This window comes from Corvus hawaiiensis, chromosome 16, assembly GCF_020740725.1.
Source record: "Corvus hawaiiensis isolate bCorHaw1 chromosome 16, bCorHaw1.pri.cur, whole genome shotgun sequence".
NCBI lineage: Eukaryota > Metazoa > Chordata > Aves > Passeriformes > Corvidae > Corvus > Corvus hawaiiensis.
In genome coordinates, this window is record NC_063228.1 from 8,274,412 (window position 1) to 8,292,789 (window position 18,378).

At 51.6% G+C, this 18,378-nt stretch overlaps 2 protein-coding genes across 8 annotated transcripts; one reads left to right on the top strand and one right to left on the bottom strand.

Moving 5' to 3' along the window:
* Positions 1-289: 289 nt before the first annotated feature.
* E4F1 (E4F transcription factor 1) lies at positions 290-8,942 on the top strand. 2 transcript variants are annotated; one of them, XM_048320741.1, is made up of 14 exons: positions 290-485; positions 581-720; positions 848-944; positions 1,591-1,796; positions 2,006-2,126; positions 2,399-2,551; positions 3,033-3,199; positions 3,696-3,923; positions 4,219-4,324; positions 4,908-5,125; positions 5,968-6,166; positions 6,713-6,873; positions 7,621-7,683; positions 7,851-8,942. In XM_048320741.1, the coding sequence occupies exons 1-14, from the start codon at positions 293-295 to the stop codon at positions 8,196-8,198; spliced, it is 2,400 nt and encodes a 799-aa protein (XP_048176698.1). In that variant the 5' UTR covers positions 290-292; the 3' UTR covers positions 8,199-8,942. The 2 variants fall into 2 exon arrangements, with proteins under 2 accessions (XP_048176698.1, XP_048176699.1); XM_048320742.1 differs by having other exon boundaries at positions 3,699-3,923.
* Positions 8,943-8,995: 53 nt separating this feature from the next.
* Positions 8,996-18,352, bottom strand: ZDHHC4 (zinc finger DHHC-type palmitoyltransferase 4). Of its 6 annotated transcripts, none has more exons than XM_048320747.1 (7): positions 18,266-18,352; positions 15,178-15,308; positions 12,727-12,800; positions 11,410-11,588; positions 11,202-11,327; positions 10,192-10,436; positions 8,996-9,737 (listed from the first exon to the last, which is right to left on the bottom strand). In XM_048320747.1, exons 2-7 carry the CDS (start codon positions 15,298-15,300, stop codon positions 9,456-9,458), a joined length of 1,029 nt encoding a protein of 342 aa, XP_048176704.1. In that variant the 5' UTR covers positions 15,301-15,308; positions 18,266-18,352; the 3' UTR covers positions 8,996-9,455. The 6 variants fall into 6 exon arrangements, with proteins under 6 accessions (XP_048176704.1, XP_048176701.1, XP_048176706.1 ...); XM_048320744.1 differs by lacking the exon at positions 18,266-18,352 and adding an exon at positions 16,205-16,226; XM_048320749.1 differs by lacking the exon at positions 18,266-18,352 and adding an exon at positions 16,068-16,127.
* Between the last annotated feature and the right edge of the window lie 26 nt (positions 18,353-18,378).

The window sequence follows — 18,378 nt, forward strand, 5'->3', positions numbered from 1 at the left end:
CCATCTTGCGGCGCGTTGCGACACGGGGGCCGCGATGGCAACGGGCGCGGGGCCGGCGGCGCTTACGGCAGAAGCGGCCGGGCCGGGCCGGGGCGCGGCGGCCGCGGGCTCCGGGCCCCCCGCGCCCTCCGCTGCCCTCATCGGCCTCCCGCCGCCCTTCGGCGAGCAAGGTACCGCCCTCACAGGGCCCCGACCGGCACTGCCAGGCCTGGGGGCGGCGCGGCCCGAGGGGCCCGGCGGGTGAGGGGGCCGGGCCGGTGCTGTCAGTGGGGCGGGAGGCGGCGGGGTCTCCATGTGCCTCGCCCGGGATCGCCCCGCTCCGCTCCAGCACTCCCCGGCAGCTCAGCGGGCCGGGCAGAGCGGCGGTGCTGGGTGTATCACGTTGCCGGCAGAGGCTGTGGAGTCTCCCTCGCTGGAGCTGCTCCAGCCCGCCTGGACACGATCCTGTGCCGTGTGCTCTGGGGTGGCCCTGCTGGAGCAGGGAGGTGGGAATACGTTCTCCACCGTGGTCCCTTCCACCCTGACCCCATCCTGGGATCCCGTGGTGCCCTGGCCCCGCTGACGGAGTTTTTCCCCGCAGACGAGGATGACGTGCACAAGTGCGGGCGCTGCCAGTCGGAGTTCAGCTCCCTGGAGGAGTTCGTGCAGCACAAGCTGCAGAAGGGCTGCCAGCGCCCTCCCGACGCGCTCGCCGGGCTCCTCGGCCAAGAAGGACAAAAGGTGACAGCGGCTTCTCCGAGCCGGGGCTGGAAATGATTAGGATGCAACGGTCTGTTGGGTTGGAGGGGAGGGAGCAGTGTGTTTAGATAAGCAGAACCTGCTTGCCGAACGTGCTCTGTGCCAGCAGGTGGTTCCTGCGGTCGAGGAGTCCATAACTGTTGCTCACATTGTTGTTGAAGCATCTTCCATAGCAGAGGAGATCAGCAACGCCTCGGCCATCGTAGGTGAGCTCTGAGGTGCTGCCTTGACACCCCTGGGGGGTTTGGTACCTGTCCTCTTCTGGTGGCTTTGGGTTGTGGTTGGGTGCGTGACATCTCTGTGTCATTGGGATTTAGGGCTGGGTGTTCCTGCAGCGCTCTGGGAGGCAGCCCTGGGCCAGCCCTGCAATCCTCCCCACATCAGGATCATGGAATAGTCATGGAGTGGTTTGGGTTGGGAGGGACCTTAAAGCCCAACCAGTGCCACCCCCTGCCCTGGGCAGGGACACCTTCCACTATTCCCAGATTGCTCCAAGCCCCGTCCAACCTGGCCTTGGACACTTCCAGGGATCCAGGGGCAGCCACAGCTTCTCTGGGCACCCTGTGCCAGGCCCTCCCCACCCTCACAGGGAACAATCCTTTCATAATATCTCTTCTAAATCTACCCTCTTTCAGCTTAATTAATACAACTAATTAATACAAATTAGATGTTAAACTCTATTCTAGAAGTGCCCATTTTATGCTGCCATAATGAGAAGGTTGCAAAGACCTGAGTTGCAGGTTTAAAATACCTTTTCTCCTTCTGTCTGCACAAAATGCTGAAACAGTAGATGGTTTGTTGGGTAAAGCTCTGTCCTGTAAAGAACCCAACTGTCTCCCCACCTTTTCCCAGGCAGTGGGCACATCAAGGAGGTCATTGTAGCAGGAGATCATGTGTTTGAGAACCCAAATGGCCACGTGGACGGGGAGGTCAGTGAGGAGCAGGGCAGCCCCGAGGAGCAGGAGCAGGACATTTCCACTGAGCTGATCAAGGTGAAGCTGCAGGTGAACAAGGAAGGGCGATACGTGTGTGAGCTGTGCCAGAAGACATTTAAAACTGTGAGTATCCCCTCTGCTGATGTGGGTTAGGGAGGTATTTAGGCTGACTGTAAACTAGGAGATCTCAAAACTTGGGAACAGTGTGCTTTACTACCTGCCACACTTCCCAGAGGGAAGTTCTGCTGTCACAAGGAGCCTTGTTGTTCTTTACAGAAATCCAAAATCTTTAAACTGTTTAGCATGTCTCTTAAAGGAAATTCTTTCCCTAGGCCAGCATCCTCAAAGCTCACATGATCACTCACAGCAGCAGGAAGGACTATGAGTGTAAACTCTGTGGAACTTCCTTTAGGACAAAGGGGTCTCTGATCCGACACCATCGGCGGCACACTGGTAAGAGTTCTCCAAAATAACAGTTCCTTGTTACTGGAGCTGTCTGTGGTTATCCATTTGCCTTGCAGTGGAATTCCTTGCTGCTTTCCATGTTTCGCTGAGCTGAGACCATTGAGCTCCCCAGCATTTGGGGTGCTGGGAGGCAGGGAAAGATTCTGGATAGGCGCACATGTGTGCTGTAGAAAGCTGAACATGTTCTTCAGCCTGTCACACAGAGCAGATCCTGGCACTGCTGGCTTTAATATAGCTGCTTTGATTCTTGTCATTTCCAGATGAAAGACCTTACAAATGCAAGAAATGTGGGAAAAGCTTCCGGGAATCAGGAGCTTTGACTCGACACCTTAAATCTCTGACACCTTGCACTGAAAAAATTCGCTTCAACATGACCAAAGAAATAGTTGTCAACAAAGATGATCTGCCATCAGGTCAGTGATGCTGTCAGGACCTGCCTCGTGTCTGATAAAGCCAAACACTCACAGCACTTGGAATATAAATTCCTTCTGGCACAGGTTGCCCAGAGAAGCTGTGGCTGCCCCATCCCTGGCAGTGCCCAAGGCCAGGTTGGACGGGGCTTGGAAGCACCCTGGGACAGTGGAAGTTGTCCCTGCCCATGGCAGGGGGTGGAACTGGATGACCTGTAAGATCCCTTCCAATCCAAACCATTCCATGATTCTCATTTATGATAAAAAAGTATTTCTGTGGTATTGAGGTTATATTTTTTACACCAGAAAAAAGTAATTTATAGAGCAAAGCTATTACCTTGAAGCCGGATGTGAACTCAAGATTATGTTTGAGAATCTGGTACAAAGGTGGCTTTAACAGGCCCCTCATGCTCTAAGGCAGATTTTTTTAGGGCACAGGGAGTTGCTGAGGGGTGCATTTCCCCACGTGGTTCATCCCTTGCAGGATCCTGCAGCTCCAACACAGACACGGTGTCCTCGATAGCGAGCGAATCCATCGAAGCCTCCCCTGTCATCCACCTTGTGACAGATGCAAAAGGCAACGTGCTCCATGAAGTCCATGTCCAGATGCAGGAACTTCCTGTGGTGGATGCAAAACCCCTGGAGCCAGATGTGAGTGTGGTTTGTCTCAAACACCCTTCGTGTGTTTCACGCAAAGAACATTTCACCTCATGAGCAAAAGTGTCTTGGGTGCTGACAGTAAATCTGAGTGTGGAATGAAGTGGTTCTTTTGGTTGTTTTCCATGTGGGCAGGTGCTCTGCTCTTTCCTGGGCCCCAGGGAAGTCGAATTGCTCACCTCTTTCTGCTGCTGAGCTGAGCACTGTGTGTAGCTTACAGGGGCTGGGGCTTCACCACCACATCCTATAAAATGAGGGGATGTTTTTGTTGACCATTCCCTGCTGTAAGACTGTGGTAGGGGCAGAGGCTTGTCATCCCTTGGATTGTCAGTACAGATCCACCTCATCTTCCTCCTCAGCCCAGTTCCCTGGTTGATCTTTCAAACCCGTGGCACAGCATTGGACACCCCAGAGAGAGTGACCCTCGCAGCAGTGTTGCTGTAAGAAAACTGTGGATTTGCTGTGCCAAACTTCCTCTTTGTTCCTTCAGCAGTCACATCCCGAGGAGCTGCCGTGCGAGGGGGAAGTGAACAGTGAGAACCTGCTGAGGCAGGCCATGAGGAATTCGGGAATTGTCATCGAGAGAGTGGCTGTGGAGGAGGTGCAGAAGCCAGATGAACCTGTGGCAGCTGCTCCAGAAGAGCTGGAAAACAAAGGGGTGGAAGTAGAAGAGGAGCCGTGTGGGGAGCAGTGTGTTAAACTGGAACAAGCAGAGTCTGTATGTTTGTATTCCATCAGCAGATTAACTTTTTAACCTTCCTTGTCTGTATTTGGTTGTGGGCTGCACTCTTGTCCTCACGTGTCTCTGCTGTGCCTGTGGCTTTGTGTCAGGTTTTAGATTGTGCAGGTGTGATTTAAGGGAAATGTTACTTCACACATGTGCTGTCCCTTTCCATCACAGAGATCTCTTTCCTGTCAAAGCTGGAGTGCTTAATTGGGAATTTGGGTAGCAATCCTAACTGGACACACCAGTACAAAAAAGAAAAGCGGTATTCTCATTTTCTCTCCAACAGACACCTGCAGAAAGAACCAACGGGTACAAACGTTACGTTTGCTCTCACTGTAATGAAGCCTTCAGTGAAGCTGCTGCCCTGGAAACACACAGCAAGAGTCACACAGGTAAAGTACTGCTGGGGCTGTTGTCTGATGAGCTGTGGCTCAGTGACCTCAGCCATGTACAGCTCCTCTGATGAGGAGAGACTGCGGGAGCTGGGCCTGGTCAGTCTGGAGAAGGGAAGGCTGAGGGGGATCCCGTCAATCCATACAAATCTCTCCCAGGGCTGTCAGAGGATAGTGCCAGACTCTGTTCAATGACAGGAAAAGGAGCAATGGCCAGAAACTAAAACACAGCAAGTTCCACCTCAACATAAGAACCTCTTTCCATGATGGTGGCATAACACTGGAACAGCTGCCCAGGGAGGGTGTGGAGTCTCCCTCTCTGGAGACATCCCAAACCCACCTGGACACGTTCCTGTGTCACCTGCTCCAGGTGACCCTGCCTGGGCAGGGGTTGGACTGGATGAGCTCCAAAGGTCCCTTCCAACCCCAGCTGTTTTGGGGTTCTGTGAAAGCCCACACATGTGGTTGACAATACAATTCCTCTCCTTCTCCAGGTTGATTTTTTGTAAGAATTCAGTTACACCTGTACCAGATGCTGCAGGTTGCCCTGGATCAACCACACGCTTTCTCTCTGTCCCTCTAGAGTACAAACCTTTCAAGTGTGAGGAGTGTGGCAAGGAGTTCACCAAGGGCTACCTGCTGAAGAAGCACCAGGAGGTGCACGTCAACGAGCGGCGGTTCCGCTGCGGGGAGTGCGGGAAGCTCTACAAGACCATTGCCCACGTGAAGGGGCACCGCAGGGTGCACTCGGACGAGCGGCCCTACGCCTGCCCCAAGTGTGGCAAGCGCTACAAGACAAAGGTGGGCCCCCCTCACAAAACCTCCACATTGGCCTGGCTTTGCTCCTCAAAGAGCAAGTGTCAGCTTGCCCGCCTCTTATGGGATGCCCAGAGAACTCTGGCTGTCCCATCCCTGGAAGTGTCCAAGGTCAGGTTGGATGGGGCTTGGAGCAACCTGGGATAGTGGAAGGCGTCCCTGCCCATGGCAAGGGGTGGAACAAGATGTTCCTTAAGGTTCTTTCCAACCTAAACCATTCAGTGATTCTGTGATCTGAAGCTGCTGAAAGACATTTTGGTTTAGTGGGCAAAAGAAAGACAGTCTTTGTAAAACCATCACATTTCTGAACTAACTGTTCCTTAATGTGTGGAACAAATATGTAATAATAGTGTCCTGGTTCTGGCCAGGACTGGGTTAATTTTTGTAGTAGCCAGGAGGGAGCATGGCCAGAACATTCTGGTGCGGGGGAAAGGAGTTCCTTCTGTCTATTATCAGGGCAGGTGAATTGCTCACCTCTCTCTTGTATCCTCTGTCATCAGTACTGTTCTTTGTTTTCTTATTTCTGTTTCTGGTAAATTGTTCTTATCTCAGTCCATGATCTTCACCTTTTGTGCCTCCAGTTCTCCTCTCCAGCCCACTGCAAGGGGAGGGGGAGAGGGAGAGGGGGAGCAAGCGAGTGGCTCATGGTTTGGAGAGTCCCAGTGGAAGCACTGACTTGGAGAGTACCATTCCTAAACCACCACCCAAGAAAATCAAACCCTTGTGTCCTCTAAGAGACATTGAGTTCCACCCTGGAAGTTAAACCCTGCATCCATGAGTTTGCCGTGTCCTTTCTGAGCCCTTCCCTTGCCTCCCTGTGCGTGCAGAACGCCCAGCAGGTGCATTTCCGTACCCACCTGGAGGACAAGCCCTATGTGTGCCAGTTCTGCAGCCGGGGGTTCCGGGAGAAGGGCTCCCTGGTGCGCCACATCCGCCACCACACCGGAGAGAAACCCTTCAAGTGCTACAAGTGCGGGCGCGGCTTTGCCGAGCACGGCACCCTCAACAGGCACCTCAAAACCAAAGGTAAGCAGGGCTGCCCTGGGGAGAGGCTGCTCTGGGGTTGGGTTTGGACAGGCTGCTCTTGGGCTGGGTGGGAATGGTGGGGAGGGTGGATCTAATGACCTGCGTGGAAGTGGGGATGTTCTGTGAGGAAAATGCCTTGAGTAAAGTCCTCACCAAAAATCTGGTTTGGTGGGATTAGTTGCACTGGATTTGCTGCTCCTTTAGCTCCTAAGCAGGGATTTCCGCTTCAGGTAGTGCTGATGGTGTTATTCCAAAGGAATAATACAAATTTACTGGAGGAAAAAAAAAGTTTCCTATGAGAGGAAAAAAAAGAGAGAGATACTGAAATGTATCAGCAGAAGATTGGTGACGTAAAAAAGCAGCTGCTCTGCTCTAGGCTCAGTTGTCTGGTGTCACATGGGCTCTTCTGGGCTGTTCCTTGGCCTGTCCTGGTGGGCCAAGAACCTCTCATGTGACACTGGTCACTTGTCCATGGCATCCCCTTGCTAGTGCTGCTGCTATTGGAGATGCTCACAAAAAAGGATGTTTTTCTGGAATTCCATCCAGGTGGCTGCCTCCTTGCTATGAAAGAGGTGGAAGAAGTGATAGTGTCTGAGGAAAGCCAGTCTGCTGACAACTTAGCAGCCACGGTGCTTTCAGAAGATCCACACACGGTGCTGGTGGAGTTCTCCTCAGTGGTGGCAGACACTCAGGAATACATCATCGAGGTGAGAAAGGGCAGCCAGCCTGCTCATTGGGAATTTAGCACAGGATTTGGTCAGGAAAAGCTGCAGTTGTTCATGTTCCTGCTCCAGCCTTTTGGGAGAAGGTAAAACAGGCTCTGTGCTGCCTGCATGGCCCCAGGAGTCAGTAGGATTAGCCTTGTTTGGAAGGAAAGCACTTGGAGCTTCCCCACCCTTCCAGAGTGCCGTGTGTGGGCAGGAAAAGGAGAAGGGAAGACTGACAGTGGCTCAGCAGGAGGCTGAGCCTGAGAATTTTTGACCACACCACATTTTAGGTCCTCACAACCTTGCTTCAGCTTTCCCTAGTATTTTCTCCCTTTTCTATTTATCTTACTTTGTCCCAGACAATCTCTGTTGTTTCTAACAAAGGCTGCCAAAAGCAATGAATTCTGTATTTCACTTTATCCCCTCCATCACACAGAGACAGTTCTCATCCAAGTGGGGTAACACAGCTCAGTAATTGAGTGCTGTGGTAGTTTCTCTCCAGTAGGAGAAAAATCTGCTGCTTGGCCAAATCCTGCTGAGGGAGGACATTCTCTTTCAGTTATTTGTGAACATTGTGCATTAATTTTAAGTAGTTCCTGATAAAGGGATTGGGAGGGAATGTCAAGGAGTTGTCTTTGGAGTAGCTACTGCATGTGGGGGAACAGTAAGATGTTAGTGAATTATATCTTGGTGATAAAAATCTTTTTATATGACCTAAAAAGGGAATTATCTTATTTTGTTTTTCAGACTTCTACTGAAGACATGGAGACCAGCGAAGCTACTGAAATAATAGAGGGAACAAGACATGAGGTAAAGCAGTCCTTCAGTGACACGAGGGGTGAACAGCTGGAGCAGCCTGGAATGCAGAGCTGCTCCTGTCACTGCCCCGTGGTTGTCAGGCATCTCTGCAGTGATAATCGCTGTTAATTCTCCCAGTAAATGCACCAACCATCAGTGCAACCCCTCTCCCCTCGCAGGTCGACAGCCACATCATGAAGATGGTGCAGCAGATCGTGAACCAGGCCAACTCCGGCCACCAGATCATCGTGCAGAACGTCACCGTGGCCGAGGGCGCTGCGGCCACCGACACCGCCGACACCATCACCATCGCCACGCCCGAGAGCCTCACCGAGCAGGTGGCCATGACCCTGGCCTCGGCCATCGGCGACGGCGCCGTGCTGGCCACCGACGGCGGCCTGGCCACGCAGGAGGCCACCGTCACCATGGTGGCGTCCGAGGACATCGAGATCATGGAGCACGCGGGGGAGTTCGTGATCGCCGCCGCGCAGGAGGGCGAGGTGGAGGTGCAGACAGTGATCGTGTGAGGGATGGCGCAGCTGCAGAACTGCCTGGCTCCTCCAGGCACTGGGGCTGGTCAGAGAGCAAAGGGGGGGAATGTTCTGGAGGGAAGTGGCTTCACGGGATGGTACAGGCCCAAAATGGGATAGCGCAGGCCTAAAACAGGATAGGACAGGCCCGAGGTGTTCTCAGGCTAAAACCAATACCAGGAACGAAACCCTTGGCCTGGCGGCACTGAGGAGACTGACAGGTCACAAGTGGCACTCAGTATTCTGTACAGCAGCCTCGAATTAAGGAAGATCCTTTGGGCATCAGTTCCCTCTGCCTACGGGACAGCAGTGGTCTGGTTTTTAAAAGGATTCAGAAAGTGTAGCAAAGATGTGGGGGTCTCATGAGAGATTATTTAAATATATGCATTTAAAACAAGTTGAGAAAACCAAACCTAAGGAGTTGTGGTGTGTGTTGAGCACCACTGAACCACTCTCATGCCTTTAACCTCACTCCTTCAGGCCTCCCAAGGCATGGTACTGCAGTATTTCTCTTTTCTTTGATATCCTGGACAAGTAGCCTTATGTACTGGTCTGTGAATGCATTACTGTGCCCTGCAATGCCAGCCAGGCTGCTCTGAGAGCCAGCCTGGGGGCTGGAAAGCCATATTGTATAGGAATTTGGTTTTTTTAAACCATATATGATTTTTAATTGCATATTGTACAGATTCGGCATGTAAATAAATACATTTTTAAAAATAAAATAATTTAAAGTTCCTACGATATTTTTTCCCAGTTTCTCTTCTATTGTACTCAAACTGAAGAATTTCTGGAAGGAGAGGAGAACAGGAACACTTTTAATTTCCTTCCTGAAGTTAATGCCACAAAGCTGCAGTAGGACATGGTTTCTGCAGGTAAGATCCTGCCAGAAATAATTTCAGCTAAACACACACAGCCTGTTGTAGTCATTGTTAACAGTAATGAGTCAATTGTTTCCCAAAGAAAGGGACTCACAAAAAGATGCTGCTTCCTCAAATTCACGGGAGCTCTGTGTTAGCCTTTCCCAGTGCGAAAGATTCACTTTGGGAAGATGGACCAAATCCCTGTAGCCAGGGGCCAGGGCTGAGCTGGCCTTGAGTCTTGCTGAGTGGGGGAGCTCAAATGATGCTCTGCTGAGGCACCAATATGTGAATTCTGCAGTAATCTTGTTCCAAAATCTGTCTGGGGCAGCCAAGGCCACTGCTGAACTAAAGTTGTAGAAAACATTTAAAAATGCCCATAGAAACAATAATATCTTCATGTTTTCTTCTTCCTTTCCAACACTGTAGGAGGGTTAAAGATTTCCCTTAAATTCCTCCAGATCCCTTTAGAATAAATGTTTTTGTAGATGAGGGGTCTGTCATGAGGCTGCTGTGGGAGATGGGAACCCCTCAATCTTCGGGATTTGCACCATTCATTGGTGGTTTGGTTGGTGAGGGCCAAATACAGACTGAAGCAGCAATATCCACCCAGGACAAGTGTGAGCAGGATGACAAACCCCAGCATGAAGACAATCCTAGGGAAAGTCAAGAAAAGGTGCTGCAGAAAAAGAGAAAAATAAGTTAAAAAATGGGAGGGTTGAATCCCATGAGTACAGCTGGAATGCACATCCGTGTGTGCACATGGAACTGTATCCACATTCCAGGGTGGTGGGTCCTGTTTAACATCTCCACTAAGATACCTCAGGGACTCTCAGCTGTTTCCTAAACTACATCAGCTGGTGATTGGAATGTAAATTCCTTCTCTCTAAATCAGATCTGCTGAGTGACCGATCCTGGAGACAGGAATATGAAGGATGGGAAATACTGTGAGAAAAATCCCCCAGTTTTAAAGTATTCTGCAGTGGCAGTTTTCTAAATCTAGTTACATGTGTAAACCAGCTAAAAACCTGCAGTCTGTCCCAAAACCCTGGAGTCTGTCCCCATGCTGGGGGAACAGGACAACATTCCTGCCAGCAAAGTGTGAGACACAACATGTTACAGCATGAACTGACCTGAATGAGGAAGGGAATCTCCACGGCGTGCTCCTGTCCCTGGGCATCCAGGTAGGTGCCGTGCATGATGTTGGAGAGCAGCAGCACCTGGATGAGGAATGCAGCCGTGACAGCAGCCACGGCTCCGGCTGTGGCTGTCAGGGAGAGCAGGTACAGCAGGAAAACGCCGGCGTTGGAGGCGCCGATGCAGTTGTTGACCCACACACAGTGGTGGTCAAAGCGATGCACACACGTCCTGCAGACACCTCGAGGGGCAAAACGAGTGTGTTGGCACTTCATTTTTAAGTAAGCAGTTTGATCTTTACGTGGTTTTTAAGATGAAAATGTGTGGGAGTTACACTCAGGGTTTAGCTGGCAGCTTTTCAAGCAAATAAATTAATTTTGGTTGTGTATCTTAAGAAAAACAATGTATCCCATCTCTTTTATTCACCAAAACTGCAGCTCCAAGACTTGGTTTCTCTAACAGTACTGCCTGGCAAAGCACCTGAAAGGTAGAGATTGTAGCTCCCACCTTTATTTTAGGTGATAAAAAGAGGTGGTGGACTTCTCATCCCTGGCAGTGTTCCAGGTCAGGCTGGACAGGGCTTGGAGCAACCTGTGATAGTGGAAGGTGTCCCTGCCCCTGGCAGGGGGTGAAACAAGATGGACTTTAAAGATCCCTCCCAGCCCAAACCATTCCAGAACTCTGTGACTCTATGAAACACAAAATCCTGAACCCAGGTCTTGACAGGTAATAATTTCTCTTTTAAATTCCAGCTGCTCACAAGCTTGGCTGTTCTTGACCCTAAATTATCCCTCAGAACTGGTAATTTCTGTGAGAAGAAACAGCACCCAACCAGCTCCACAGATGGGCAAATGCAGCTGTTACCTGGGACCCCAGGAAAACAAACACAGCCCTGTGAGCACTGAGCTGGTAACAGAACAGCTGTAGTTGGGACTGCAGCTCCTGGAGGAGAATTCCTTTGGGAAAGTGTTATTTTCATGCTTATCAAGGAATTTCAGATCCTTACTGCAGTGCTTGGACCTGGCTGGCTTCTCCACGGTGCACGTGGGACACACAATGCCTCTCTGAAACAACACCCCATCATAGGCATAAACCTTAACCAGTGATGCAGCATTGGATTTTGTTACTATACCTGTGAAAGAGACAAGAAAAACAACTAAAAATGGGATTTGTAGCATTTTTTCTGTTTTCAAAGAGCACGAGCATGATCTTACCAGGATTGGCCCGGGAGCAGAGCAGGAAGCAGCCCACATTCCCAGCCAGCAGCAGGTAGGGCAGGAGGAGGAGGAGGATGTGGAACTGCAGCTCCCAGCAGTACACAAACACTTCCCAGGTGTATTCCCCAAACACTGCAGCCTGCAAGGCTACGTGCAGGACCACAAACAAACAGCTCCTGGAAAGGAAAGGGGACAGTCTATTTAATACTCAGCATCCTGATTAACAGGTCAAGTACACTCAGAGGTGATCAAAGACTTTCCAAATGCAAGGAGACACCTCTTTTAGGTTTTCAGGCCAGCTTGGATTGCATATTAATAGTGTTTTCTCCATCCACTGGCTTCTCCTTCTCTTCTTCCCACATACACTCCTTTAAATATGTCAGCTAAATTCCCTGCTTTATTCACATATCCTTTGGATTTTTTTTCCCTGTCAGTACAAAGTCTTATAATCACTTGCTGCTGACAAAATATGCCACAGCAATAGGCCACAAAACATTCTGCCAGAAGACATTTGCTACTCTGAAAGCAAAAAAAAATCCCCCAAAATAATCTTAAAAACTCTGCAATAATATAACCAGCTGTTAGAAAATAGGTGTGGCAGGAGGTGGGCAGTGGCGAACACCAGTTCCAGAGCGTGTGGAGGGTCCCAGTGCCCCCAGCACATGTGACAGTGTCACCTCTCTGTCTCAGGCTGTGTTAGAGCACAGGATCAGCAGAACAGGCACAAAACAACCACAGCACTCACAGCACAGCTGTAGATTCACAGCCCTGAAGTCACTGTCACACTGAGCTGCTGTCCCCAGAGAAAAGGTATTTAAATCATTCCTGAGGCACCAGAGTTTACAGACACTACAAAATCCACCTGAATCCAGCAGACCGCACACTGGCAGCTGTGCGGCTTCCCCCTCAGCCACCTGGACATCCAGGCTGCTGGACTGAGACTAATGGGATTTGAGAGAGAGGATGGAGACTGAGAGTCTGTCTGACTCCATCTGCAACTGCCAGAGAGACTGTGGTAATTCCTGTGGGGATGCAGGATCCCACCAGTGTGACCAACATCTGTTACTGAGCCACATTATCTTTATTTCTCAATATGTTCAAACATTTCAGGGTTCCACCTTCTAAACAATGACCAAGGAAGGGAGAGACAACAGCGTGGCAAACATCAAAGGGAATCTGTAATCCCTGACAGGCATCTCAAATAGAGAGAGAATATCCAAGGGTAATACTGAGAGCTCTCATGGTGGCAGGAGATCCCAACAGTAACCAGAAATAGGAGTAAAAAATAATGTCAAAGGCATAAAAATGCAATACCTTGTGTGGAAGAGCCTGTGCAGTGTCCTGTGTGTCACTCTCTGGAGCTGGGTGGGGATCACTAGTGACAACACCTGAGGGAAATGAAGCTCTGTTACCTGACCATCACTGCTGCCTTGGGGCAAGTTCAGATCTAATACAAGTCCCTCATCCCTCAGTTCTGGATCTGCACAGCCACAGCACCATAGAGGAGGCTCCTTTCCAGGGGCATCTGAGCTTCTCACCACAGAATAAAGGGGGGAAGAGACCTTTGAGATCCTCCAGTCCAACCAAAACACAGAGAATCACAGAATCCTGGAATCACTAAGCTTGGACAAGCCCTCCAAGATTCTCATTTCCAACCTGTGTGCCAGCTCCCCACCTTGTCCCCAGCCCAGAGCACTGGGTGCCTTGTCCAGTCCTTCCTTGGACACCTCCAAGGATGGGGACTCTAAACCTCCCTGGGCAGTTCCAATGCCTGACCACCCTTTCCATTAAGAAAGAAGAGAGGCAGGAATGCTGCTGGGGTTTTCCACATGGGAGTGAGATTCCATATTCCTGGGAGCACCCCAGGCCCAAGCAAACATATCTGGGTTAATGTGTGAAAGTTCTAAGGAGCTTAGGGTGGGTGTAGGGTGGGGATGGGTTAAGCAGGGGATAAAACTGAGCAATTCCCCAGCTACAATATGCTCCATCAGCCCATCTGACAGATCAAGGGGAGATAAGCAAAGGGGGGAGATAAGCAAAGGGGGGAGATAAGGCCTGTGGCCTCCAGAAAAGAGAGAAAAAATTCCACAAGCCAAACAACCCCCAAAAAATCCAGTTTCTCCACCTACAGCTCTGATCCAGCCCGATGGCTCCATGTCTAATTGCCCTTTCCAGCACAGCTTGACGTGCTGAAGAAGGAACCTGCCTGTGTTCACTGAGTGAATCCCTCAGCCAGAGATGTGCCTGTGGAATTGTCTGACTCGGCTGCTCTGAGCTGACAGATCTCTATAGCAACATGGCTCAGGAATTAGAGCAGCTGAGCCTATTTCTAGCTGGCATGGAAAGAAAATATGCAGTGAGAGCTTCTTGCCTCAGATGTGAAAGACCAGGAGGCAAAAAGCATATGTGGAGCTGAGAAGATGCTAAATATTTTTGTGTGAACTGGTACATCTCAGCTCGGCGGTTCGAGGGATAAGTGTTTTTTTCAAGTGTGCTGCAAGAGGAAACAACCCAGCAGAAAAGAACCTGCAGAAAACTTAAACACACTGCAGGCTTATGCCAAGCACCCTCAGCTGCTCCTCCATGGCCCCTCCAGGCCCTTCACCACCCTCGTGTCCCTCCTTTATCACCCTCGTGTCCCTCCTTTGGACACTCTCTAAGACACACTCTAAAACTAAGAGCTTCAGACCTTTCTGATATTGTGGGGTTTGTATTGTATTGGTTCATATTTATCTTGTACTGTGACCTTTCACTTAGCATTGCCTGTATTTATATCCCAGGTAAAATATTGATTATATTCACACGTATTTATTTCCCAGGCACAAGTATTGATTAGATTCCTCCAGACAGTGGCTTCATACCACAGCAGTAATTTAATTGCTGCTGTTTAAACACTTCATAGCAGCAGCTATTAAGATATGGGGGGAAAAAAATCAATTTCTCTGCACAGTGTGTCTATAAACCAAAAGGAAGTACAATACCAATAATAAAAAAAGTCTGTCTGAACTCCTGTGAACAGCATTAAATACAATTTACAATTTAAGTGATAATTCTCTCATCCTTTACCTTCCAGGAATATTACAGCTTTTTTTCCCTTTTCATTCAGACACAGCCCAACAGACAGAAAAATGAACTGGTACTTTTCCAATATCCCATTTTAACAAAAGAATGCCAATTTTTAATCCTCTTTTAAAGCTCTTCATTCCTCCCTCTTTCTTAGCAAACAAGAGCCTGCAGCATTAGTACACACATTAAAGAGCTTCCCCTAAAATATCTGCCACCACTCATAATTCTCTCCCTATTTTAATCCTCAAACCTCCCCCACCTTTTTCCTCTCAATGTCAGCAGCCAATACCACGAAACTGCAAATTCCTGGGGCCTGATTCTTATTTAATTTCTCAAAGCTGAAGTGTTGTGGTGTCACTGGACAAGGTGCTTCTGGCACTGTGAGAAGCTCCATCCTCACCCCAGACAGGCACAGGCAGGAATGGGAGCTGGGAGACCCAAATGGTTTCTATTACCTGCTTGGGCAGGATTTAATCATCTCAGAGGAAGTGTATTTCTACTTCCTATCCCACTTCCTTGAGAGCATACATTAAAAGGATGCATTAGATTAGTAGTAAACACACACACTGGCTTTTTTTTTTTGAGAAAAAATATAGCAGTTGCACTAATTTTAGCACAACAGAGGAGGGCAGATTATCAGAATGGGAGATGATCATTCCCCTGAAAGTTCATTCTTTACCTGGAAGCCCAGTGCTTTACCTGGCTTGCCCTGTCGACACTCCTTGTGAGGAAACTCTCCTTCCTTCCTGAGCAGAGGCAGAGCAGGGCAGTGACAGCGAGCACAAAGCACAGGTAAATCAGGAAGAGTGTCAGGAAGTCCATCCCAAGCCCTGGAATGTAACAGAAGCAGCTGTTAGACCCCTGCGTGCCAGGTCCCTGCAGCAGGGCCTGGGATTCCCTAAGCCCAGGCAGAGCCCCCCGGGCCCCTCCAGCAGCACCCAGAAATACATACAACAGTGACCTCAATCCTGTGAGGGCCAAGGCAGAAGCACAGAATCCTTTAGGCTAGAAAAGACCTCTAAGCCCATGGAGTCCAAGCTGTGCCCGATGCCCACCTCGTCACCAGCCCAGAGCACCGAGCGCCACGTCCAGACATTCCTTGGACACCTCCAGGGATGGGGACTCCAGACCTCCCTGGGCAGCCCCTGCCAAGGCCTGACCACCCTTTCCATGGAGAAATCCCTCCTGATGTCCATCCTGACCCTCCCCGGCACAGCCTGAGGCCATTTCCCCTTTTCCCATCCCTTGGGAGCAGAGCCCAACTCCCCCCCCGGCTGCCCCCTCCTGTCAGGGAGTTGTGCAGAGCCACAAGGTCCCCCCTGAGCCTCCTTTGCTCTCGGCTGAGCCCCTTTCCCAGCTCCCTCAGCCGCTCCTGGTGCTCCAGCCCCTTCCCCAGCTCCGTTCCCTTCCCTGGACACGCTCCAGCCCCGGGGGACACGGGGGTCACCGGGGGACAGGGCCCGGAGCTGCCGCGGCCCTGCGGAAGCGCCGCCGCTCCGGCGTTCCCGGCGCTTCCAGCGCCCTCCGGCGCCCCGGCGGCCCCGGGCGGCCCGGCCGAGCCCCAGACCCGGCGGGGAACCGGCGCTCACCTCCGCCAGGAGCCGGGGCACCACCACAGCCCCCGCGCCGCGGCGGCTGAGGAGAGATAAAGCCGTAAAAACATCAGTGAAATCAGTCTATAAATCCCGGAGCTGTCGCGTTCTCGCAGTCCCGGGCAGCTCGTTACCGTGTGAGCCCTGTGCGGCTGATGTGCTGCTTCCGTCTTCCCAGAGCATCGCCGCCGACTGCCCTGGCCCATCCTGTGTCATTCCTTAGGAATCGCCAAAAATACCCTCAGTTTTGTGGCTTTTGGCGGAGTCGCTAAAGCAAAACCCTTGTGCCTTCTCAGAGCTCTGAGCACTATATTCCCTTGCAACCCGGATCCTCCTCATCCCACCCTGTCCCAGGTGAGGGGGGTTTGCTCCCGCAGCTGCTGAATCTCTCCTGGGGCCGGGATGAGGTGGGAACACGCAGCATCCAGCGCTGTGCCCGTCCCTCCGTGGGGTCTGACAACTGAAACCGCCCGGCGCTCCCGCCGAGGGCCGATTGGGTTACGGTGCCTGCCTGGAATTTGCCAGAGAAACTCGTCCGGTCGCGGCCGCCGCGTCACCGATCCAAAGGCTCCCAAACTGCTGGGATGGTTTTCCCAGCTCTGGGTCCCCTTGTGCCGCTGGCTGGAGGTTGGACAGCAGAGGTAAGCGTTCCAGGGGTGCTCCAGGGGCTTTGGCACCAAGAGGAGATGAATCGTCTTGGTGGGAGGCAGGAGAGGAGGTTGAGTTTCAGGAAGTCTCTTTTTTCCCTTGGTAAGTCCAGTGCACCCACTTGGGCCTCAAATGCACCAAACAGGATATGAGAGGGAGAAATGCAGCCAAAATATTCCTGGGGCACAGCTGTCCTGGAGTGCAGCCCGAGACACTTGGCTCCTGATGGAGGATGGATGGATGGAAAAAGCCACTTTCCCCCATCCTACTGAGACAGCAAAATTTCTGCAGGTGTAAAAATAGCTTGGCTTGGGTCACTGAATGTCGCCTGGCAAGTCTGGCAGCACAGAAGGGGCTGGGGTGGGCACGAGGTGGTTTATTTGTGGGAGACCAGGCAGGATCTGTGTGCCACGGTCCCTGGGCACAGCCAGGACAGGAGCTGCAGCGAGTGCCACCACACTGGGACCAGCAGCGACACTGCCGAGGAGTTCGTCCACTCTCGGTGCCCTTACAGGCTGTCCTCAAGGACAACCAGCCAGCAAATACCTGGACAGAGGCTGAGACTGAGGGGGATGAAGCTCATTCAGTCCAAGTGCTGTGAAAATCAGTCAAAAAGTCTGATCTGGTCAAAGTCTGGTGGAAGGTCTTTGTGGAAACCACCTCAATTCACTTGGGATCCCAGAACTCAGTTATTGCAAGGATTAAAATTTGCTGTCAGTGTTTAAAGTGCTCAAATCACTTAAAAATGGAGGAAAACAAAGCAATTACCTCACTGACTGAACAAAAAAAAGGGGATTAATTGCAGTTTTGACTGTTTGGGCAGGGAATAGTGACAGAGATGCATGAGGTTTGTAGGAGGTGTTTGTGTCGGTGTCAGCACGGGAGGACAGATGCTTGGGGATTGCTGCTCAGAAGGAGATTTGTGCAGGAGAACCTGCCAGAAAGGAGCTGGAGAGGACAGGCAGAGGGGGAGGAGGAAGAGGAAGAAGTGGGTTTCAATCCCCTGCAGCAGTCCCCTGCAGCAGACCCTCCACCATGTCGTGCTCACTCTCCGGCTGTGCAGAGCAGGTCCCCACAGCTCTCCTTCCTCAGGCTGTGCCCAACCCCTTGCCAGCTGTCCCAGGGTTTCCGGGGAGGTTGTTTCCCACCCCGTCCATCGCTGCCGGCAGCATGGCCCGTGCCGGAGCCGAGGGGAGGCCGGATCACCTCGTGGTCCATGAAGAGATGCAGACGCCCCTCCTGCTGGTGCCGCAGCAGGACGCGTAATTCCCTAAAACCTCTTAGCGTGCTAAGCCCTGGGATCCCTCAGTGCCGAGGAAGCCGAGGAGAAAATCAGAAATAGCAGCTTAAGGGACAGTCGGTGCCAGCGCGGGGGGCTCTGTGGCCAAACACTCGGCTACTCCTCCCTGCGAGGACCCCCCGCTGTCCCGCACGGCGCAGCCTGGCTGGGGACAGCTCTCCCGGTGAGCCCCGAAGTCCCCGACCCCCAAATCCCTGCAGCAAACCACGCGTTGGTTGCACTCCCAAAATCTCGGTGTCCCGCTCACCTTTGCCGGCGGGGCCAGCGAGGTCCCGGCACGCCCAGGTCCCCCCCAGCGCTGTCCCCGCTGCTCTGCACGGCGCTGTCGCTTCAGATTTGCCCTGTGGGTAAAGGATTTCC